Consider the following 20,266-nt stretch of genomic DNA (forward strand, 5'->3'; position numbering starts at 1 on the left):
AACTAAATCTGACTGAATACAACTCCACATCACTTTAGCTCTTTAGCTCTTCATTGCTGCTACTGTGCTCTTTAAACAAACGATAACAAATGGATATGATTTGGATCCATTCATCACAATTTAACATGTATTTATTGCACAGCACCCCAGTCAATATGTTTTTTTTGGTTCAACTTCAGTCGTGTTGAGTTCATGTGAAGCTTCTTAAATAGTGAATATAACATGTATAGTGGCTTAAAACAGCTTTGCATCTGTCAACAAGCAGCTACACAGAGTCATGAGGATTACGTTGTAGAACACAGGATTTTAAATCAGTCCATATACAGATCAAAGCATTGCCACATATCCAACAGCTCTGAGAAACGGTCAGGGAGGTAAGAAGACGAACACATAAGACGGATTGTAAATACTTCAGGAATAATAAGTATTTCATTAGGTAATTAAGCATAAAGTTGGGTTTGTTAGTGTCACAGCCCGGCTCATTGACTGAGACAAAACAAGGCAGACAACGAGCTGGCTGCTAAAAAGAAGCAATTTTATTTTTTAGCAACAGCAGCAACACAAGTTAAATGGTAGTCAAACAATAAACAGATGTAGTTGTTTTAGGCCAGTGCCACCAAGGCTCTTCCTCCCAGAGAGACCGGCTGCCAACTGGAGAGGGTATTGGCAGAGCCACACCAGCACAAGTGTGGCTCATCCAGCAGACGAGCCTCCGATCAGCACCTGTAACGAATGAGACACACAGGGCACCTAGTGTATGATAGGAGGAGGAGGGTCGTCACATAGACAGAAAAAACAATGCTTTCTCCACACATACAACTAACAGGCCATGCTGGCAGTAAAGATGTGATGATCATTAAACAAAATACATTGAAGGATGAAAAATTGAGGGAAAATAAACATTGCTATTCTTGGATACACTCTGCAAAAAAATAAACCAAATAGAAAAAGTGAATTGTGTCCTGAAGGTGGACCCAGAGGTACCGCCATGCTATTACAAAACAGGTTTATCAGCTATAGGTGACAATTTAATCTCATGCTCGGCTTTGGTCAGACTGCTTGCAGCACTCATCAGTCTAGTCGCAGTTTGCCAGAATTCAAGAAGACATTTCCGGGGACCACAGGATGCTCGATGCTTCCTCCTGCAGTGCGGAGAGTGTAAGAGGCCCTCAACAGTCTTCTGATGACACAATACAGACTTATGGTTTGGAGAAATGGGGATTGTGTAGCGATTGCTTAACCCTGTTTGAATCAGTAGGGAACAGCTGCCTAAACGCTACGGGGAGAATGTAGGCGAGTTTCTGCGTAGCCTCGCAGAACAGACGCGCCTCAGTTGTGTTTTGTTTTGCTTCCGGGGTCAGACGCTGACCCGGAAACTAAACAGACAGACAGATCGGTGTCGCCACCGAAAACGTTATATTTACCACAATTTAAGCTTCTGCATTTTCCAAATGCACCAGTATTATTGTTCGGTTTGTAAGCCTTGTACCTAACGGTTTAAAACGAGTACGTGATGTTACACCCCTAGAAACAAATAACCGTAGCTGTGGCGCCATCATGAGGTTATTAGGTGGTAAGACAGCAGTGAAGGCCCAGGTATAAAATGCACGGCCCTCCACTGGGTTATGGTCCTTTGACAGATTGGCTCGCATGTGGTTTCAACACGTGTGAGGTATTTCTATGACAGCTACACTACCCAGCCCTCTGGACACTAAAGACAAAGGCCAGACTTTGTTGAAAGCTCTAGCGTGTGCCTGTGTTGTGTGAAGCCAAGCTCACGTGAGGAGGACTTCAAAACAAAGCTGAGCATATGTTAAATACAGTATATCTAAGAAGACTACGGAGCAACATGAGCATCAATCCTTGTCACCGAGCAGGACCGAACTGCGCACATGTAAATTCACTCCGGACCTATAGGTGGCAGTAATACAGCTACCTACTCACCACCACCGAAGAAGCTGAAGAATCGCACGTGCAACCCACTGTCAACATGGGGAAAAGGAGACAGACTAAGCAGCTTCTCACTAATTTAACCAAAAAACAGAAGAAACACTTGAAGGAATTCGGGGAGGAGCATCCATTCCATGATGTGTAAGCAGTGCAGCGAACTTCGGGCAGTTTTAAATGTATAATTAAGCTACTTTTATATTAGCCAACTAGCTACGTTGCCTTTAGACGACGGTGGTCACAGTCGAGACAGATTCAGTGGGCTATGTGTTAGCTATATGTATACGTTACTAGTAAAAACTTAAAACTATGCTGTTCGAAGGAGCTAAACCGTAACATCATAGACACGCCCGAAATGTTTTCCCTAAAATGCAATATTTAAGAATGTAGCTGTTTGTTATTCCCAATGTAGTTCTCAATTTGCACTTGTTAAAATGCAAACAACAACGTTACGGAACAACTGAGAAGGTCTTTGGAGATGACTCGAGAAAATCAACTAGTCATACAACGTTAGTTAATGGATGTTCAACGTGATCCTCTACTGTAGGTAATAACCCTAGCAAAATGGCCCGGAGCAGAAAGAGTACAAGGACATCAGTTACACACGTACACTAGCCATAGCATATCCTTGATATTGACTGTAAGCGGCTTAAGCAAAGTGCTTTACAAAATATGAATGGCAGACAAACAATGATACAATTATTTATACCACATTGAGCATGGATGCTATCAGTACATCCTAACACATTGCCTAGTTCTCAGAGTTATGTATCAATTAGAAAAAGTCACAGAGCTTTAGGTTTTCTCTGTATCGTCTAACAGTAAACTGTCAACAAGCAGCCCGAGGACCAAGACCTTTGTTTTTTAGTCAATGTTTTGGTCTAGTTGTCTAAGTGACTACATTTCCCCTTTGGTTGTTTTTTTGACAGAGTCGGTGCAAGACCTGAAAGAACTGAGATATTGGAACTGGTGAGTAGTGCTGTACAATTCCTCATGATAGAAATCATAAAGTATAATTCATGCACTAGGAGATCCGTAACTGTCACTGCACAAGAGGTGTTTGTAGTGGTAGTAAGAAGGACCTCCTGTCTTATCAAATATATTTAAACTACATGTTTGGCCACCCAGTCACTGATAAACTCCCGTTTTGTAATATTTTACCAGTACTAATATTATAATATTACAAATTGAAAGGTGTTTTGTCCTCACATTTTTCAGCAAGCAAGCCCAGAACAGTCTGACGTTGAGCCTGATGAACTGGAGGATGAGGAGGAGGAACCAGAGCAGAAGACAGCCTATCAGAAGCTTCTTTCTACTCTCAGCCAACCAACCAGTAATGACAAGAGTGAAGAGGAGAGCACTGATGATGAAGAGGAAGAAGAGGAGCTTCTTGATGAAGGTGAGTTGTTTATTTCCATCACACCTGAGGACAGTGTAGGCCAACACACTGCAGTCGACTGAATATTGTTGTGCTTTTTTGTAGGGGAAAGTGATGGAGTCGGTGATGACAGTGAGCATGGTGATGAAGACGAGCCCGAGGATGCAGATGAGGCTGTACCTGAAGCAGTAGATGGGGAGGAGAAGGTGGCAGGAGATGAGTTCGTAGACGAGGAGCATGAGACCCAGTTCTGTCTGGAGACCACCTTCACGGACGAAGGACAGGGGGCCGCTGAAAGCCCCGCGGAGCAGGAAGACAGCAAAGGTACGGGATGCATTTTATGTTAATTATTTTTCAAAATAGTTGTCTTGTTTGCTCAATTATAAAAGTTGAGGAATACGATTTGACGGAGGAATGTCTTACAGTTGTTTTCTGTATCGGCAGACATGTTTCTACAGCATTTAGACACAGAGCTTGGGGAAGAGGATGTGCAGAAGATAACATCTGGCAGCAAAGCCAAGGCTCAGATCACGGTATTAAATTCACAGTTTTGCAAAATTGACCAACTTTTACATTAGATTAAATTCTAACTACATTTGATGTGCGTAACTATCTTTACCTTTCCTCACATTTAGTGGCCAAAATTGGGCACTCTACTCTGTACCTTTCCCCTGGAGAAGTTTGGAGGCATCGGCCCACAGAAAGGCACAAACCTGCCAGTTTTCCACAAAGTTTTGAAGGCCAGCTGGAAGGATCTGAACCAGGCCTGCAACCCTATGGGGCTGGCTGGGGAGATCAGCCCGCTGCAGCTTGAGCTGCTAGCGCTTATGGGCTCCTACAAGGACCTCTACCACCCAGAAACCTGTCCTGTGACCCAGGTCCCTCAGGTCCGCGGTGCATACTGCCTCCACGTGCTCAACCACGTACTGAAGGCCAACTCCCAGGTCCTGGCTCACAACGCACTGCTAAGGGAGCCGAAAACCCAAGCTAAACCTGGAGCTGAGCCGCAGGACGAACCCAGAGACCAAGGACTGACCCGGCCCAAGGTGAAGTACTTTTTAACTCTCTTTCACTTGCTAATTGTGCCTGTTTTAGTCTCAAATATCAAGAGTACTGCAGTAGGAAATAAAAGTGTACACTTGACCCATCATGCCTCAGATGCATTGCTGATTTTGTAGTCACACATTGTACAACTTACGAAATCATTGAAACTTTGTTTTGGTGTGAAAATGCATTTATCACAAAATAGTTCAAACATTGGGAAACCATATGCTTTACTTGCTGCTCACAAGTCTCTCTGCATGTGTGTGAGTAGAATACAATATATTTCACCCTGAACATAATCTAGTCCAGCAGTTATGTCGTATGCATGAGTGATCTGAGAGTGATCCCTAGTTGCATTACTTGATGCTCCACCTTCAACAGAAGCAGCAGTATGGCTCACTCAGGGTTATTTAGGTCGTCCAGGACATTCATGTGATCTGCTATCATCACTTTTCTTAATGCGTCCACTTAGTCACAAGTGTTCAAAAGCGCAATTTAATTCTCTCTGCTGTAATGATTGTTATAAATATGTCAGGTCCTGATCCTCGTTCCGTTCCGAGGCGGAGCTCTGCGGGTCGTCCAGACGCTCATCAGCCTGCTGGAGACCAAAGGCAAGAAGATAGTGGTCAACAACAAGAAGAGGTTCAAGGAAGAGTTCGGCGAAGAGGCAGATGACAAGCCGCCCAATCAGCAGAGGCCAGACGATTATAGCGCCATCTTCTCGGGCAACGTGGACGATCACTTCAAGATAGGTACGATTTAACAAACAGAAGTCAGACAATTTTTGGACAAACCACCAAGTCTTCCCGTCTGAGGCCTTGCCGCTGTCTTCTCTCCTCCCCAGGCATCTCCATTGTGAGGAGCAGCATGCGCCTCTACTCCCCCTTTTATTCATCGGATATCATCATCGCGTCACCGCTGGGCCTCCGTACGGTGCTGGGAGCAGAAGGAGAAAGTAAGCGAGACTTTGACTTCCTCTCCTCCATCGATCTGCTGGTGGTGGACCAGGCAGACGTCTTACTCATGCAGAACTGGGAACACGTCTTGGTAAGAACACACATCTGTTCAACAGCACACATTACTGCAGGATGGCATCTCTTCAGCGGTGTTGTGTTCTTACTGTTGGGAAGGATGTGGCGCCATCTGCTGTTTAACAATAATTGTAGAATTTGATGAATCACAATATGTTATAATTTAGCATATAGGAAATAGAAGCACTGCTGGAGAGCATTGAGCATTTCAGATTTAAGTCTGACTATTTTTGGAATCCGATTGGTTAAAATAGTCACATTTTAAAACTCAGTTGTAATAAATACTCTATTAATAACAAATCTGTCAAGTTTATATGGTTATGGTGTCTGTATAAGTTAATGTTTTATAAAAATTGACATCGTCCACCCCTCTACAGCATGTGATGAAGCACATAAACCTGCAGCCGCTGGACCCCCATGGAGTGGACTTCTCCAGGGTGAGGATGTGGAACCTGAACAACTGGGCCAGACACTACCGGCAGACGCTGGTGTTCAGCTCCATCCAGGACCCACAGATCACCAACATCCTCACCAAGCACTGCGCCAACTACCGTGGACAGGTACTCATTAAAGTAACATTAAACCTGCTCCTGGGACTGAGCATTCAGCACAAACTGTAATTTAGTTAACGCATGACTAAGAGGTAGAAATGATCTCATGGATTGAGTTAATACTCAGCGGTTGGAGCAGCACCCACACTAAGTTGTTTACTGTAGGCGGCTGGATATCTGAGGAAAGTGTTTTTCATTGCTTTTTGATTGTGTAGTTTGTTTGTTGTTGTTGTTTTTTTAAGTATATTCCCTGTGTGGTTTCTGTCCCAGATTGCCACTAAGAACATGCCAAAAACGGGTTCCATCTGCCAGGTGCTGGTTCAGCTGCCCCATGTGTTTCAGATGTTCTCCTCTGACAGCTTCATGGACCACGATGCCCGGTAAGGTCTTCCCACATGTGAACTACGTGACGCCATCACAGCCAGACGACGTGTCGACACTGAAAGATAGACCGGGGGGGGTTTAAATGCTTCGGGGAGAATATCACGTTTCCTTTGATTCAGGGAGCTACACTGTAGGCTACAACGTTCAGCCTGTGTTTGTTTACAAATCAGCAAGTTGACACCCAGTAAAAGTTCGGCGATTAGCCGTTCCTGTTTGCAGTCTATCCATGGACGTACAGACAGCTATCGCTTCGACCTCACCTGTCCCCCTAGGGAGGCGAGAGATAAACATCCAGTTAACTGTCCCAGTGAACAGTCAGAGGTTCTTTAGCGAGGGAAATATTTGAGCAGTGTACAGTTCCAAGAGGGATTTAAATCAAATCCTTTGCATTTGATCGGACCACTAAAAGTGGGCGGGCTTATAGTGTAGCTCGATACGGAGCTCCAGAGGACTGCTCCACACACACCTGTCTTGTTGCTAAGAGTTGCAGATTGATTGATGGGTCGATGTCATGATATTATTGGTTGGTACTAGCACACTATCCACACATTTATTTCGTATATATTTTTTGTATATATTGTTGATAAATAGGTGCACAATATGACCTGGGATGTTATCTAAAAGGGTTAAAAATGTATTTTTCATTTGAGTGTTTTTTGTAAAACCCTTGTTTTAATGTTATTAGCATATTGCTTTTTTACGTGAGTTTCAATATTTAAATTAAGGTCCAAATAAAAAACTGATAATAATATCTGCAACAGATCATAATATCTTGAGGAATGCTTGGTTGATCCAAACAAAATTGAAAGTTTTTTTTATTTTTATCTTCCCATCCTATCGGTAGGTTTCAGTTCTTTGTAGATAAAGTGCTGCCTCAGTACAGGGACTCGGTTATGTCCCACACTCTGATCTACATCCCGTCTTACTTCGACTACATCCGGTTGCGCAACTACATGAAGAAAGAGGAGATAAACTTCACCAGCATCTGCGAGTATTCCAGCAAGTCAGAGGTGTCCCGAGCCAGACACTTCCTCCAGAAAGGGGATAAACAGTTCCTGCTCTTCACTGAACGCTTCCACTTCTACAAGAGGTCAGTACTTGTTAACCCTCCATTGGGTATCCTCACTTGTTTGATGAGCATTCTGGTGATATTTATTCTTGGAATCACTCCCAGGCCAGCCACAGTAAGGCCCTTAAAGGCTGTCTTTATTACCTTTCTAAGAGTTAACATATCACCAATTGCGATAACGCGAAGGATACAGATATCCCTTTTACGGAGTTCAAAAGTTGGACCTCTCACTTCAGGTTTTTTCAAAGTCAGCACTCAAGCCCTTTTTCTCTGGTTTATTAGTGTCATGTGACGGGGTAGTCGTACACTGTAGCTTCTTTATTGTAGTCTGCTAATGATTCAAACATAGAGATGCATTTAGGCTGGAATTGTACTTCAAACGAGAAAGTAATTCTTCAAACCATTCTGAAGGAATTCAGTTTCCTAAGAAAAGAGCCCAAGAATTTAAAGAACAAATGTGAATATTAGGCAATATTGTTAGTTACAAAATGTTTTTGTATCAGATTGGAGGCTGCTGGGAGACATTACACTCTTCACAGTATTTTCGATTGCGCATGAGGCTGTTTAATGCTTTTTTGTGGAGTTATCAAAATAGTGTATAGCAGTAATCAGCAGTATAAATAATAATCTCAACTGCTAAAAGATACTGAAAAAGTGTTCCAGATCATATCATGCTGGTTTACTCTGACTGGTATGTCTGTGTAATGGGTGATAAATGACATATGTGGTATTAGAATGGTCTGGAATATAAATTGGTGAGCCCGGCAGAAACTCTGACCTTTCACTTCATTTATTTTTTTTTTAGGTACACCATCAAAGGGATCCAGAACCTGATATTTTATGGATTGCCCTCCTTCCCCCACTTCTACAGCGAGGTGTGTAACATGCTGGCAGCGGGGGGTCGGGGGTCGGAGGCTAGCTGGACCTGCACTGCCCTGTACTCCCGCTACGATGCTCAGAAGTTAGCTTCCATCACAGGAGCCCAGCGAGCGGGACAGATGCTGCACTCCAACAAGACTGTTCACCTCTTTGTCACAGGAGGGGAAGATGAGGCTTCCTGATGGAGGTGGGCAGATAAGAGAGACCACTTTATAAAACCATGAGAGATATCTACTGTACATTATTACAGTAGGAAGACCCTGGATTGAGTGTAACTACAAAGATGTTGAATGCAGGTCTGTGATCGTGGATTGCCATGTGACACATCGCAGGGTAACTGGTTTGACATAAGCTAAGTGTACCACTTTGGTCAGAATGCTTTCCATTATATTTTGGACAATAAGCACAAAGAAAAACACGTTTGTGGGCTTTGTTTGATGTGTTGTAGGTGGAAGCTGCCCAGAAACATCAAGCCTCAGAGTGAAGAGATCATAAAACATTGGAGGTGATCACTGTGATAAGCTGTAAAAGCATCACTCACCAGATTCATCATAAAGTATAAATATTTCATTATTTTTATTATCTTCCCTATTATTTGATAAGCAATCATATTTGTAGCAATATCTGTCCTGAAGGTGCCGAAGTGCTAAAATGATCAATATCAGTTTTTATGATCGTTACTATGGTGGCATACCCAAAATAGAAGTGTTTAAAATGAAGCATGGGTGTGTTTCCTTTGTATTTTAGGAATTTCAAACCAGAGGAACCTAGAGTTTATAGGGCTAATGCTCTGCCACACAATCCCACAAAAATGTTTTGATTAAACATGAAATGCATAAATACAAATGAAGTGTCTGTGATCAGGTCAGTGATGTATGTATGACTGTGTGATACTAGTGAGCTATTTCAGTTGGCAGTAAAGGGTGAGAGAGTGAGAGGATGTCACAGGTTGGATTTGTTCACTTCTGGGTCCAGCTTACTCAGGTGTTCTGCATATCCAACCTGAAACAAAAACAGAGATATGGCCAACAGCATAAGTTCTTCCCTTTGAAAGAAGATAAGGCACAAAGCCAAACTGGCTCCGTTTAATATGCCCAATCATGTAATTATTAACTCCCTGAGTTACTGCAAGAGTGACTTTGGCCACATAATTATGGTGGGTCCTCCATTGCTAAAGGTGCCTGACAACAGCTATGGACGACAAGACACAGAAGCTGAACCTGAAGCGGGAAGTAGGGCTGGTGGGAGCCGTGTCCCTCATTGCCGGGACAATGATTGGATCTGGGATCTTCATGTCCCCTCAGACGGTGCTCTCCACCATCGGCAGCCCTGGAGCCAGTTTGGTTGTGTGGGCGTGCTGTGGTTTACTGGTGATACTGGCGTCTTTTTGCTACGCTGAGCTGGGCACTGTCATAAGAGAATCCGGAGGAGAGTACATCTATATCCTCAGGACTTCAGGTCCAGTCATCGCCTTCATGTTAATCTTCAGCTCTGTGTTATTTGTGAGACCTGCCGCCATTGCTGGCATCTCGCTGAGTTTTGCTCAGTATGTCGTGGTTCCTTTCTACCCAGACTGCCCCCCTCCGTTGCTGCCGGTGAAGTGCGTGGCAGCAGTTGCGATCATAGTGCTCGCCACGGTGAACTGCCTCAATGTTCGCTTTTCAATGTCGGTCCAAGTGGTTTTTATGTTGGTCAAGGTTCTGGCCCTGGTAGTCATTATAATAGGAGGTTTGGTGATGCTTTTCAGAGGGCACACTGAAAACTTTGAAGACTCCTTTGAAAACACAAATCTGGCCATCAATCCAATTGGTATTGCTTTCTATCAGGGACTGTGGTCCTATGATGGCTGGAACAATCTGAATTATGTTACTGAAGAGTTAAAACGTCCAGAGGTAAGTCAAATATATGGGGTTTCATTGGAATTATCTCAGTGGTATTGTGTTAGTGTTATTGCATTGAAGTTATTGTGTAGGACCAATGAGTAATCCATCTAGACATTCTGGCACGGGCTTGCATTCCTCTAAAGAAATATAGTGATAAATGTTTTCTCAGAGATAAAAAAGGTGAGAAAAGTATGTATGTTTATTACCAGGTTATTTAAACCATGAACTGCTCAAGTATGGATGATACATTTGAATGTTTAAACTTTTATATCAGCCACATGACTTTACATAGTAAACATCATCAATACAAGTATCTCAGGATGTCAGTGGCAGAGACGAGCACCCAGGTGTCCGTAGCCAACAATGCTATTTGTACCCAACCCCGGAAACCCATTAGACACTCTATGTGGACATGTAGCCTACTGTAGGCTATTTGTATTCTACTTAAACCTAACCAACTGCGACGGAAAACTTAAAATAATAACGATAAAAAAAAAACACAGAAAATAAGTCGGGTTCAAAAAATAGGCTTCTCACAGGACTTGCACTTGTGGGTGAAAGTTCTGAATTTGACTCATTCATCCACCACAAACTACTCCCTAAACATACTTTGCCGCTCTTTATACTACAACTACTAAATATTTCGGCGAGCTAACAATTGCAAATTCCATCAGGGTGACTATCTTTTGGAGGCATATGCCCGAACTGATCTACCACTTGCACTTCTGTGGTTTCTTTTTAAGTATCAGTTCAGACCGGTATGAATTTAGTTGATCTTGGAGTCTTTGTTGCCATTTTCCTCTGATACTGACACTGGAGGTTGTGCTCTAGTTCAGCTGACCCTTCCTGTCCCTCTGCAAAACGTTTTGTCACTAAAACATTTGGTGCAAGAATACGTTGCTATTGTAGCACATCCCTCCCTGTGGGTTGAGGGAGTAGAATTAACAAAGAGTGAGGATTTTGTTGGTGATTGTATTTGATCTGAATTGCTTCATACTCTTGTGATGCTACTTTACAGGTTCCCCTCTGGCAACATTGCAAGTCTGTTGTGAAAGCTCTTACAGATAATTTCTGTCTTCTGCTTCAAGGGGTTTCACTGTGATCAAGGAACACATTTCACTAAAGTCATGTTTCCAGAAGAAAAACTGATTTATATCTGACAAGAACAATCTTTGCCATACCATTCACTAAATCAAGGAGCTACTGAGCTTCTATCAAACCCAAAACTGGACTCTGATATTCTGATTGCACCATGATTGAGAAGAAGGGCTGCCATGTCTTAAGCTGGCCACACAATATTTTACATAGAATATAACTGGTTTCAGCCAAAACAACCTTTTGGACACATTGTACCTAGCTGTGTCATATAACGAATGGAGAAAACCTTTAACACCACCAAACCTAGGTGATCAATCAAATGGCTTCAAGAGATTTAAGAAAATATAGTTTGACTGCAGTCAGCAGACTATTTATTTTTAGTTACATCTTGGCACTGCCTCCTGTAATGGAAACTCTGTTTCAAGCCCAATCGTAGCAGAAAAACAGATACGCCTTGCTCCAGAGTGAAGAGTAATTTCAGGTCCCTAACAGTTAACTGTAAATCTACAGCTGTATTCCATAGTACATGTCTAGTGTCCATTGTGTCTTTGAGGAGACAGCAGCTTTTAAAAAATGGAGACCAGACTCAATCTGAAGAGGGAAGTGGGGATTATAGGAGCTGTGTCATTCATTGCTGGAACCATGATAGGATCCGGGATTTTCATATCCCCCCAGTTTGTGCTGTCCGCCATCGGCAGCCCCGGGGCCAGCTTTGTTATATGGACTTTCTGTGGGTTGATAGCCATGCTTGGGGGGGCTCTGCTATGCTGAACTGGGCACAGTCATACCAGAGTCTGGAGCGGAATATATCTACATGCTGCGGACAGCAGCGAAAGTGGTCGCCTTTATGTTTGTCCTCAGCTTCATTGCTGTCATGAGGCCTGCCAGTGCCACAGGAGTTGCTCTGAGTTTTGCTGAATACGTCGTGGCCCCCTTTTACAGCGGATGCAACCCTCCGCAATTGGTGTTGAAGTTGGTCGCTGCAGGAGCTATCATGGTGCTGACCGCAGTAACCTGTCTGAGTGTCCGCTTGGCCACCGCCATCCAGGTGGTTTCCATGGTAGTCAAACTGCTGGCACTGGCCGTGATCATATTGGGAGGTGTTGTGATGCTTTTCCAGGGACACACTGAGAACTTTGAGAACTCCTTCGAGGGAACAAATGTCGATGTCAGCTCCATTGGCATTGCTTTCAGGGCTTGTGGTCTTATGACGGTTTGAACACTTTGAATTTTCTTACTGAGGAGCTGAAACATCCAGAAGTAAGAGTTTCATGTTTTTACAATGAACTTTCATGCTCAAGAGTTACTATAGTCAAGAAATAGACTTTAGACTTTCAGACTTAAAACTTTATTGTCACCAAGGGGACATTTTTCACCATAGCACTGTACATGTCAGACAATAATACATTCAACGGCACAACAGTACCAACATACAATGACCGACAACAGTCTACACCCAGATCTACTCGGCAGGGTCTTTGGCAGCTATGGCTGCAGGGATCAGGATTTTCCCAAAGTATACTTTTAACATTAGCACCTTAGACCCTCACCTACAGTATGGGTTAGTTTATGTATCAGAAGCTATACCATTGTATTGTAAAGTCATAACAATCTTGCGCGAAGACCTGTATGCAGTCATTTACTCAACACACATTTGTGTATTGAAAAAGATTACCACTGCCTTTTAATGAGTTACTGCCAAAAATAACCTGATGTCAGAAGTCTCTGGGAGCCCTCTGTAGGGTGGAACCTGCTGTCTCACCATAGAACTGGGCATATTAATTTTTATTAGTTTATTAAATTACTTTGTATTTCCTCTGGAAATTGCTCCCTTATTCTGGTGTAGGGGTTCATGGGACCCTGTGATTCTGGGAGCCATGATGCTGTGGACAATAGCCCCTGGTAATGTCTCCCAAGGTAAAATGCGAAGGGCTGGTTTGAAAGTGATTCCAAGCTCTCTATGAATCGGCATCTTGGGCATAAAGCAACCGATCCACAAACATTCTGTCTTGTCCTTGTATAGCTGGAGTGGATCTCTTTCCAAATTATGAGCAAGAAGCTGATGTATTCGCTGTGGATGCTGAACTAAGCCAATGTTGTGCTTCATCACCAATTCTGTTTGTTATTTACGTGGACAGAATCTCTTGGCACATCAGAGGGGCAGATAGTGCCTGGTACAGTAATCTCAGCATCGCATCTCTTCTTTTTGCAGATAATTCCCTTTTCCTGGCTCCTTCAGACCGTAAATTGCAGTGCATCCTAGGATGATTGCAGGCAGTGTGAAGTGGCTGGAAAGAGAACCAGCACCTACAAGTAGGAGCCCATGGTATTCTGCTGGAAAAGAGCAGGTTGGGACGAGTTGCTGCTTGAACAAAGGAGTTCAAATATCTTTGGGTCCTCTTGCTCTCAAGTGAGGGAAAGATTGAAAACTGACGGAACATTGTTGGAGCTTTGGCAATGATGGTGTTGTACTGAATAGTGTTAGTGAGGCAGGAGCTGATCCTCAAAGCGAAGCCCTCAATTTACCAGTAAATTTATATTCCAATAATCACCTTTGGGTTGTGACTAAAAGAGTGAATCACTGATACAAGAGGCCACAATGATTTTTCCCTCACAGAGTGATTGGGCTCATTCTAGTGGTAGCGTGAGGAACCTGTCCTCTAGATGGAGCTTGAAGCAGAACCATTGCTATTTCCCATTAAGGGGAGCCAGTTGAGGTGAAAAGCACTTTTCATAAAAGTGTCCCAAACTTAAGACAGTATGGCTACAACAACAATCCATGAAGCAGTGGTTAACACCACATCAAATAAATACCAGACGTGCCAGCTTGTGTCAATTAGGCTGATGATATCTCAGGCTTCCACAGCTTGTAAGATGGAACGACACACAACAACTGTGGGTTCATTTTTGCCATTTTTTTGGAGTAACCTCATATTTGTATTGAGTATCAGTGGATCCCCTGGTGACATTAACCTATCAGCAGAGGATTTACAGTACTAAAATGTGGTGTAAGTAATATGTCATTGATCTATTATTAATTTTTTAGTATTTGCTATGGGTATATATTTATTTATTCCTCTGTAACATGGGAGCCCTAACACAAACCACTCACATTAAGGTTGGAAAAGGAGCATTAAAATTCCTGAATGAAAAAAATGCAGTTGGAGAAAATGTCTGTTCAGTGGACTAGGACTGTCATAATTGGCCAAAAGTGACGCTGAAATATGTGTTCTCTAAAAACACAAAGGTTCGAACTAATTTATCTATTCTACAATCTAGTCTTGCACATTATCTGTTTTGTTTTTTACCATTCAAATAAACTAAATAAAGATTTAGAATATTTGTTGACAGCCCTACAATTGACATCCCATAACAAATAACAGGACTGAAGCACTGAAATCAGCTAAATTATATTCAATATCATACTTAAATTTGTCCTTGCCCTGTTAGTACTTTAAAGACAAGCAGAATAATCTAAATATTAGTCTTACACTGCCAGAGCAATAACCTCGGAACAAGCAGTATTTTAGAAATTTTGTTAATTTTTTTTGTATACAAACTCATGAAAAATGTACTGTGGTGGAAAATTTCTAGGTTAATCGGGAGGAGAGAGTTTGTGTTCTCAAATCAATAATGAAGTCATCAGAAGATTCAAAGTTGTCTTTTTCCGTTTATTCTCTTGCGCAAGAGGGAAGAAAGCACAACAGCCACGTATTCAGTAGACTGCGTGAAACCTTCTTCGGCGAAATGCAATATTCAACATCATTTATGCATACAAAGGTTCACGCCTTTACAACTTCAGATAATGCGTCAAAAGGGGAGTAAAAGTATTTCAGACACAGGATGTCTGTTAGTCAAGGTCTCTCTGTGTCTCCGTCTTACCAACAAAGAAACAGTGTACAAGATATCATAACAAGACACCTGGATACTAAACTAATTAAATCTACAGAACTACTGTTCTGTGTCTGCACTTTTAATACTTACATTCTTTAAAACTAAGCATAATACGATAATATATTTTCCCATCACAGTACCTACCGCTGATTTAGACACAAAATCATTAATATCAATGAAGCTTTGCTGTAAAACGGGAAAGCATGATTGTCTGTGAAGACAGCGTGAAGTTATGAGCAAAGTCGAAGGCTACGCCTTGGTTTAGTGGCTATTTAAGGAGGTTAACTTCCTGTTGTACATGGCTTTAAAATTACCCAACATTTAGCAGTTAATTTACAGCCAGGTCTCTGTGTGTCCAGTGTCTTCTGCCAATGCCTTTCAAGACGGAGCAGCTTTCAAACGATGATGAGTGACAAACAGAGACTCAATCTGAAGAGGGAAGTGGGGATTATAGGAGCTGTGTCATTCATTGCTGGAACCATGATAGGATCCGGGATTTTCATATCCCCCCAGTTTGTGCTGTTGGCCATCGGCAGCCCCGGGGCCAGCTTTGTTATATGGACTTTCTGTGGGTTGATAGCCATGCTTGGGGGTCTCTGCTATGCTGAACTGGGCACAGTCATACCAGAGTCTGGAGCGGAATATATCTACATGCTGCGGACAGCAGGGAAAGTGGTCGCCTTTATGTTTGTCCTCAGCTTCATTATTGTCATGAGGCCTGCCAGTGCCACAGGAATTGCCCTGGGTTTTGCGGAATATGTCGTGGCCCCCTTTTACAGCGGATGCACCCCTCCACAACTCGTGGTGAAGTGCGTGGCTGCAGGAGTTATCATGGTGCTGGCCATAGTCAACTGTCTGAGCGTCCGCTTGGCCACCACCATCCAGGTGGTTTCCATGGTAGTCAAACTGCTGGCACTGGCCGTGATCATATTGGGAGGTGTTGTGATGCTTTTCCAGGGACACACTGAGAACTTTGAGAACTCCTTTCAGGGAACAAATGTTGATGTCAGCTCCATTGGCATTGCTTTCTATCAGGGCTTGTGGTCTTATGATGGTTGGAACACTTTGAATTTTCTAACTGAGGAGCTGAAACATCCAGAAGTAAGAGTTTCACTGTTCAATTATCATCAGTTTAAGAAATGTTTATGCTCTTGGCAAATAGAGAGATGATATACTTACGCAATCAACGTAGAGTGTAGATCTATAATCAAGATCTTACATCTTTCTTATCACTCTGTTCATTGATTTAGTTGGGAAATGAATGGAGTTGCCTCTGCTTTTTCGATATACGAATAATCATATCTAGACAAGGAATTGCATTATGATGTGAGTTTGGAATCAAGAACTGGACGAACTGTTCAAAGATTTACAACTACAGTGGATTTAATATGTAATCTAAGTAACACATTGAGCTGTTTTTATTGTCTCTCACACCAGTTATTGTGTGTGAGATGTGTCACTTCTTTATCAGGATGTGTCCTTCCGTCAGGGTGAATAACAACTACAGTATTTTCATCATCTCTCTGATCAACGTAACAACATGGTGGTCAAGGAACCTGAAGCTCTGAAAATGAAGCGGGAAATTGGTCTTATTGGAGGTGTTGCACTAGTTTCTGGAACCATGATCGGATCCAGAATATTCATGTCGCCACAGTTTGTATTGGCTTATGTGGGAAGCCCTGGGGCCAGTCTGGTGATCTGGGCTCTCTCGGGACTTGTAGCAATATTTGCAGCGCTGTCCTATGCTGAGCTTGGGACAGTCATTTCTGAATCTGGTGGGGACTTCATCTACATACTGAGGATCTATGGTTCATGCCCTGCTTTCTTTGCAGCAGTCACTTTTATCCTGGTTGTGAAGCCTTTCGGCATTGCAGCAATGGCAATTAGTATTGCAGAGTATGCTCTAGCACCCTTTTACACAGGCTGCCATCCTCCTCAGCTAGTGGTAAAGTGTGCTGCAGCTGTTGCTATACTGGTTGTTGCCACGGTCAACATCTTGAATTCTCGGATTGCCATCAGAATCCAAGTGGTCTTCTTGGTGGCCAAGGTGCTGGCATTGACATTCATCGTGATTGGAGGAATAGTGGAGCTCATACAGAGCAGCAGTGTCATTGTGGAAAATTTGAAAGTTGAGAATGCATTTAAGGGCACTCGGTACTCTTTAAGCACTCTAGGAACAGCAACCAGAGGCAGTTGAAAGGTCACGGAATAGTTTTAGGGAGAACATGTAGTACACACAGTTGTTATTCACCATTCATGTTGATCTGGGCTGTATTTTTTATGGTGTAAAGTTAAAATGGATCATTTAATACAAACAATGATTATAGAGAGTCACAGGCCAGTACATTTTCTGTTTTATTCCAAGAACACATTTACCATAATAGAGGTAATTTAAATCACTTTTTTGTGACATCTCTCATACTGTTATTTGGGAAATGTTTGGGGTCATAAATTTAGAAAATGTTTGTGGAGAAAGCATGAAAGTAGTGTAAATGTCAATAAATGTTTTCAAGCTGAAGTCAATCCCTTATTTCAGTGCCAATAGTATCCATTGTGCGAGCTTGTACACATTAACCAGAACATAAAACAGATTTTGTTTTCCTCCAGGTGAATCTTCCTAGGGCTGTTGTGATAGCCATTTCTCTGGTGACTGGCTTATATCTGCTGGTGAATGTGAGCTACCTAACGGTAATGACGCCGAGAGAGCTCATGTCCTCCAACGCAGTAGCAGTAACATGGGGGTAAGACAGCACCTGATGTCACGTATTCTTGCTGTTAAAATTACAATGTTTTAAAGGAGCATCAAAGGAGTACTCTACCAGTTTAGCATTGAACTCCTATGACATATTCAGACTCACTGTGGTTTTTTTTCAAGTATCAAATCGATTCAGTAGAACTACAGATGTTGTCTTTTTTGGTTCCATACGCATCTTTCTTAATTGTCAAAGCCTGGTGCCTACTTTTCCCACAATGCAACATGGCCACAGACAGTTCGGTCAGAGATCCGGGTGTGTTATGCTATTAGTGGCCAATGTAGCCTCGAGCCACTACCCTAAAGCCGACATGAGGAGCGCTACGGAAGAATGAACTCATATATTTTTATATCCATGTCACTCGATTCCTTTTATTTTCAAACTTGTAATCTTCTGCCCAGACTGACGGTGGCAGGAATCTATCAGATTCCGCACAGCCCCCCTCTGGAGCTACAAACATCTTCATACAACTTCTTTCACATATGCAGTAGTGCTTCCTAAAACCTGTACTTTGATGTGTAAAAATCGGTTCCCCTTCAATCGGAAAATAACTTTATAATGTCCCCCTGTCATCAGCCTGGAGCAGAAGCACATCAGGAGAGATTACCATGCATTTATTAGAATAATTAATTATACGCAGTTAAATGTCAGCGAATCTGAGAGAGTTTATGAATCAACAATTTCAACCGTGAAAAGTAATCTGAATAATGTATCCAAGCCCTGTGATGAACTTTCTTCGTGTAACAGGCGGCTTTTAAAACAATTGGAAAGGGTGCTCTTGCAGCTTTTGTTGAGAACTTCCACCTTGTTCCACAGGAATAAGGTGTTAGGAAGCTGGGGCTGGATCATGTCTGTGGCCGCAGCGTTGTCTGCGTTCGGTTCACTGAATGGGACGTTCTTCAGTGGTGGCCGCGTGTGCTTCGTTGCGGCCAGGGAGGGACACATGGTGAGAGGCTCTTCTTGTGATTATATTGTCCAGCACGAGACTGTTGACTCAAGAGTTTTCACTCAGACCCGTGTTCTCTTTGTAGCCAGACATTCTGGCCATGGCTCACATCCACAGACTGACTCCGTCTCCGGCCCTGATCTTCACCACCGTAATCTCTCTTCTGGTGCTGATCCCCGGAGACTTCCAGAGCATTGTCAACTACTTCAGGTGAGTAGGATTTTGCTTGTATTTAGTGTTGACATTTCTTCTGCATTACTTGTATAAAGAACTGTTTGTATTTGTCTTCATTGCCGTTGTCAGTTTCACTGCCTGGTTTTTCTATGCCATCACCATGTCTGGACTGCTCTATCTCAAGATTAAGAAGCCGGAGCTCCCCAGGCCGTACAAGGTCAGTGTCACACACGTTCAATCTCCTCATATATTTTTTTTTTGTCTTTTCGTTAACACTGGAGGAGAATTACCTTGCGCCTGTCCCTTCCTCTCTCCACAGGTTCCCATCATACTCCCCATACTGGTCATCATTGTGGCAGTATTCCTTGTGCTGGCACCCATCATAGACGATCCTCAGATTGAATACCTCTATGTGACTTTATTTATCTTCAGTGGAGCTATAGTCTACATACCCTTCATCCATTATAAGCTCTGCCCAGGGCTTTTGACCAAGTTAACAGTGTTCCTGCAGCTGTTCTTGGAGGTCGCACCAGCAGAGAAGAACCTGTGATTTGGGCAGAACGAATGAAACATTGCAGTTTACATTCGATACAAACCTAGTGTTGCCTCCCGTTTCTCATTGACAAATTGGGCAATCTGATATGTATATTTGCAGATGTTCCTAGTCAATTTAAAGAGCACATGAAAAGAAATATCATTGTGAAATAAATCCGTTTTCAAAATGTCAATCTCGTACGAAAAATGTGAAATATGTCAGATTGTTTTCTTAAACATTTTTTGCCTGTACAACAGTAGGTGGCTAGACAGAGCCTCCAACATCTGAAACCTGTTATTGTGAATTTGTGTTTGACAAAACAGCAATTGGTTATGTGCACACCGCACAGAGAAGCTCAGATTACAACACACACTTCCTTCACTATAGACATTACTCCAAAATTATCTTTACATAAATAGTTGTTCGCTGCAATATTAATGCTCTGAATGTTGTACAGAGAACCTTTAATTTCCATTCCAGTTTATTATAAATGCTCATTTACAAAAGGTTCCAAATCAAAGATACATAAATGTATTTTAAATAAGTGTTTGCAACAAGAAAGAAACAGGATTGTATAACAATTTTCCACTTTATTTTGTTTTCTTGAATGATAGGACATATTTGATGTGGGGCAGCAGGAGTCAGTGACAGGAACCTGCACAAAATAAACACTGGAGAGAGATTGTTCTGTTCTCCACAA

General features: G+C 42.5%; 3 protein-coding genes and 2 pseudogenes across 6 annotated transcripts; all 5 read left to right on the plus strand.

Moving 5' to 3' along the window:
* Positions 1-1,113: 1,113 nt before the first annotated feature.
* utp25 (UTP25 small subunit processor component) lies at positions 1,114-8,478 on the plus strand. 3 transcript variants are annotated; one of them, XM_031866803.1, is made up of 12 exons: positions 1,114-1,158; positions 2,877-2,916; positions 3,166-3,346; positions 3,431-3,649; positions 3,770-3,858; positions 3,961-4,371; positions 4,905-5,121; positions 5,214-5,416; positions 5,778-5,960; positions 6,222-6,331; positions 7,180-7,425; positions 8,210-8,478. In XM_031866803.1, the coding sequence occupies exons 1-12, from the start codon at positions 1,133-1,135 to the stop codon at positions 8,463-8,465; spliced, it is 2,181 nt and encodes a 726-aa protein (XP_031722663.1). In that variant the 5' UTR covers positions 1,114-1,132; the 3' UTR covers positions 8,466-8,478. The 3 variants fall into 3 exon arrangements, with proteins under 3 accessions (XP_031722663.1, XP_031722660.1, XP_031722661.1); XM_031866800.1 differs by lacking the exon at positions 1,114-1,158 and adding an exon at positions 1,595-2,091; XM_031866801.1 differs by lacking the exons at positions 1,114-1,158; positions 2,877-2,916 and adding an exon at positions 1,595-2,071.
* Positions 8,479-9,465: 987 nt separating this feature from the next.
* Positions 9,466-10,281, plus strand: LOC116394034 (b(0,+)-type amino acid transporter 1 pseudogene; annotated as a pseudogene).
* A 1,525-nt stretch (positions 10,282-11,806) lies between these two features.
* Positions 11,807-19,759, plus strand: LOC116394033 (b(0,+)-type amino acid transporter 1). 2 transcript variants are annotated; one of them, XM_031866805.1, is made up of 7 exons: positions 11,807-11,880; positions 15,613-16,259; positions 17,766-17,899; positions 18,728-18,857; positions 18,943-19,067; positions 19,161-19,248; positions 19,351-19,759. In XM_031866805.1, exons 1-7 carry the CDS (start codon positions 11,838-11,840, stop codon positions 19,579-19,581), a joined length of 1,398 nt encoding a protein of 465 aa, XP_031722665.1. In that variant the 5' UTR covers positions 11,807-11,837; the 3' UTR covers positions 19,582-19,759. The 2 variants fall into 2 exon arrangements, with proteins under 2 accessions (XP_031722665.1, XP_031722664.1); XM_031866804.1 differs by lacking the exon at positions 11,807-11,880 and having other exon boundaries at positions 15,137-16,259.
* On the plus strand, positions 11,925-12,546 carry LOC116394036 (b(0,+)-type amino acid transporter 1-like). The gene has a single exon (XM_031866806.1). The coding sequence runs from the start codon at positions 12,079-12,081 to the stop codon at positions 12,481-12,483; it is 405 nt and encodes a 134-aa protein (XP_031722666.1). The 5' UTR covers positions 11,925-12,078; the 3' UTR covers positions 12,484-12,546.
* LOC116394035 (b(0,+)-type amino acid transporter 1 pseudogene) lies at positions 16,332-17,818 on the plus strand (annotated as a pseudogene).
* Positions 19,760-20,266: the final 507 nt, after the last annotated feature.

The sequence above is a fragment of the Anarrhichthys ocellatus genome, unplaced genomic scaffold (assembly GCF_004355925.1).
Source record: "Anarrhichthys ocellatus isolate YVR2014 unplaced genomic scaffold, GSC_Weel_1.0 scaffold36, whole genome shotgun sequence".
NCBI lineage: Eukaryota > Metazoa > Chordata > Actinopteri > Perciformes > Anarhichadidae > Anarrhichthys > Anarrhichthys ocellatus.

Bases quoted from the DNA above. Each gene is read 5' to 3' on its own strand.
- utp25 (XM_031866800.1), top strand. From the start codon at position 1,991: ATGGGGAAAAGGAGACAGACTAAGCAGCTTCTCACTAATTTAACCAAA. The intron at 2,092-2,876 runs GTAAGCAGTGCA...TTTTTTTGACAG, and splicing joins GAGCATCCATTCCATGATGT to AGTCGGTGCAAGACCTGAAA. The intron at 5,417-5,777 runs GTAAGAACACAC...ACCCCTCTACAG, and splicing joins AGAACTGGGAACACGTCTTG to CATGTGATGAAGCACATAAA.
- LOC116394036 (XM_031866806.1), top strand. From the start codon at position 12,079: ATGCTGCGGACAGCAGCGAAAGTGGTCGCCTTTATGTTTGTCCTCAGC.
- LOC116394033 (XM_031866804.1), top strand. From the start codon at position 15,561: ATGATGAGTGACAAACAGAGACTCAATCTGAAGAGGGAAGTGGGGATT. The intron at 19,068-19,160 runs GTGAGTAGGATT...TGCCGTTGTCAG, and splicing joins AGCATTGTCAACTACTTCAG to TTTCACTGCCTGGTTTTTCT. The intron at 19,249-19,350 runs GTCAGTGTCACA...CTCTCTCCACAG, and splicing joins AGCTCCCCAGGCCGTACAAG to GTTCCCATCATACTCCCCAT.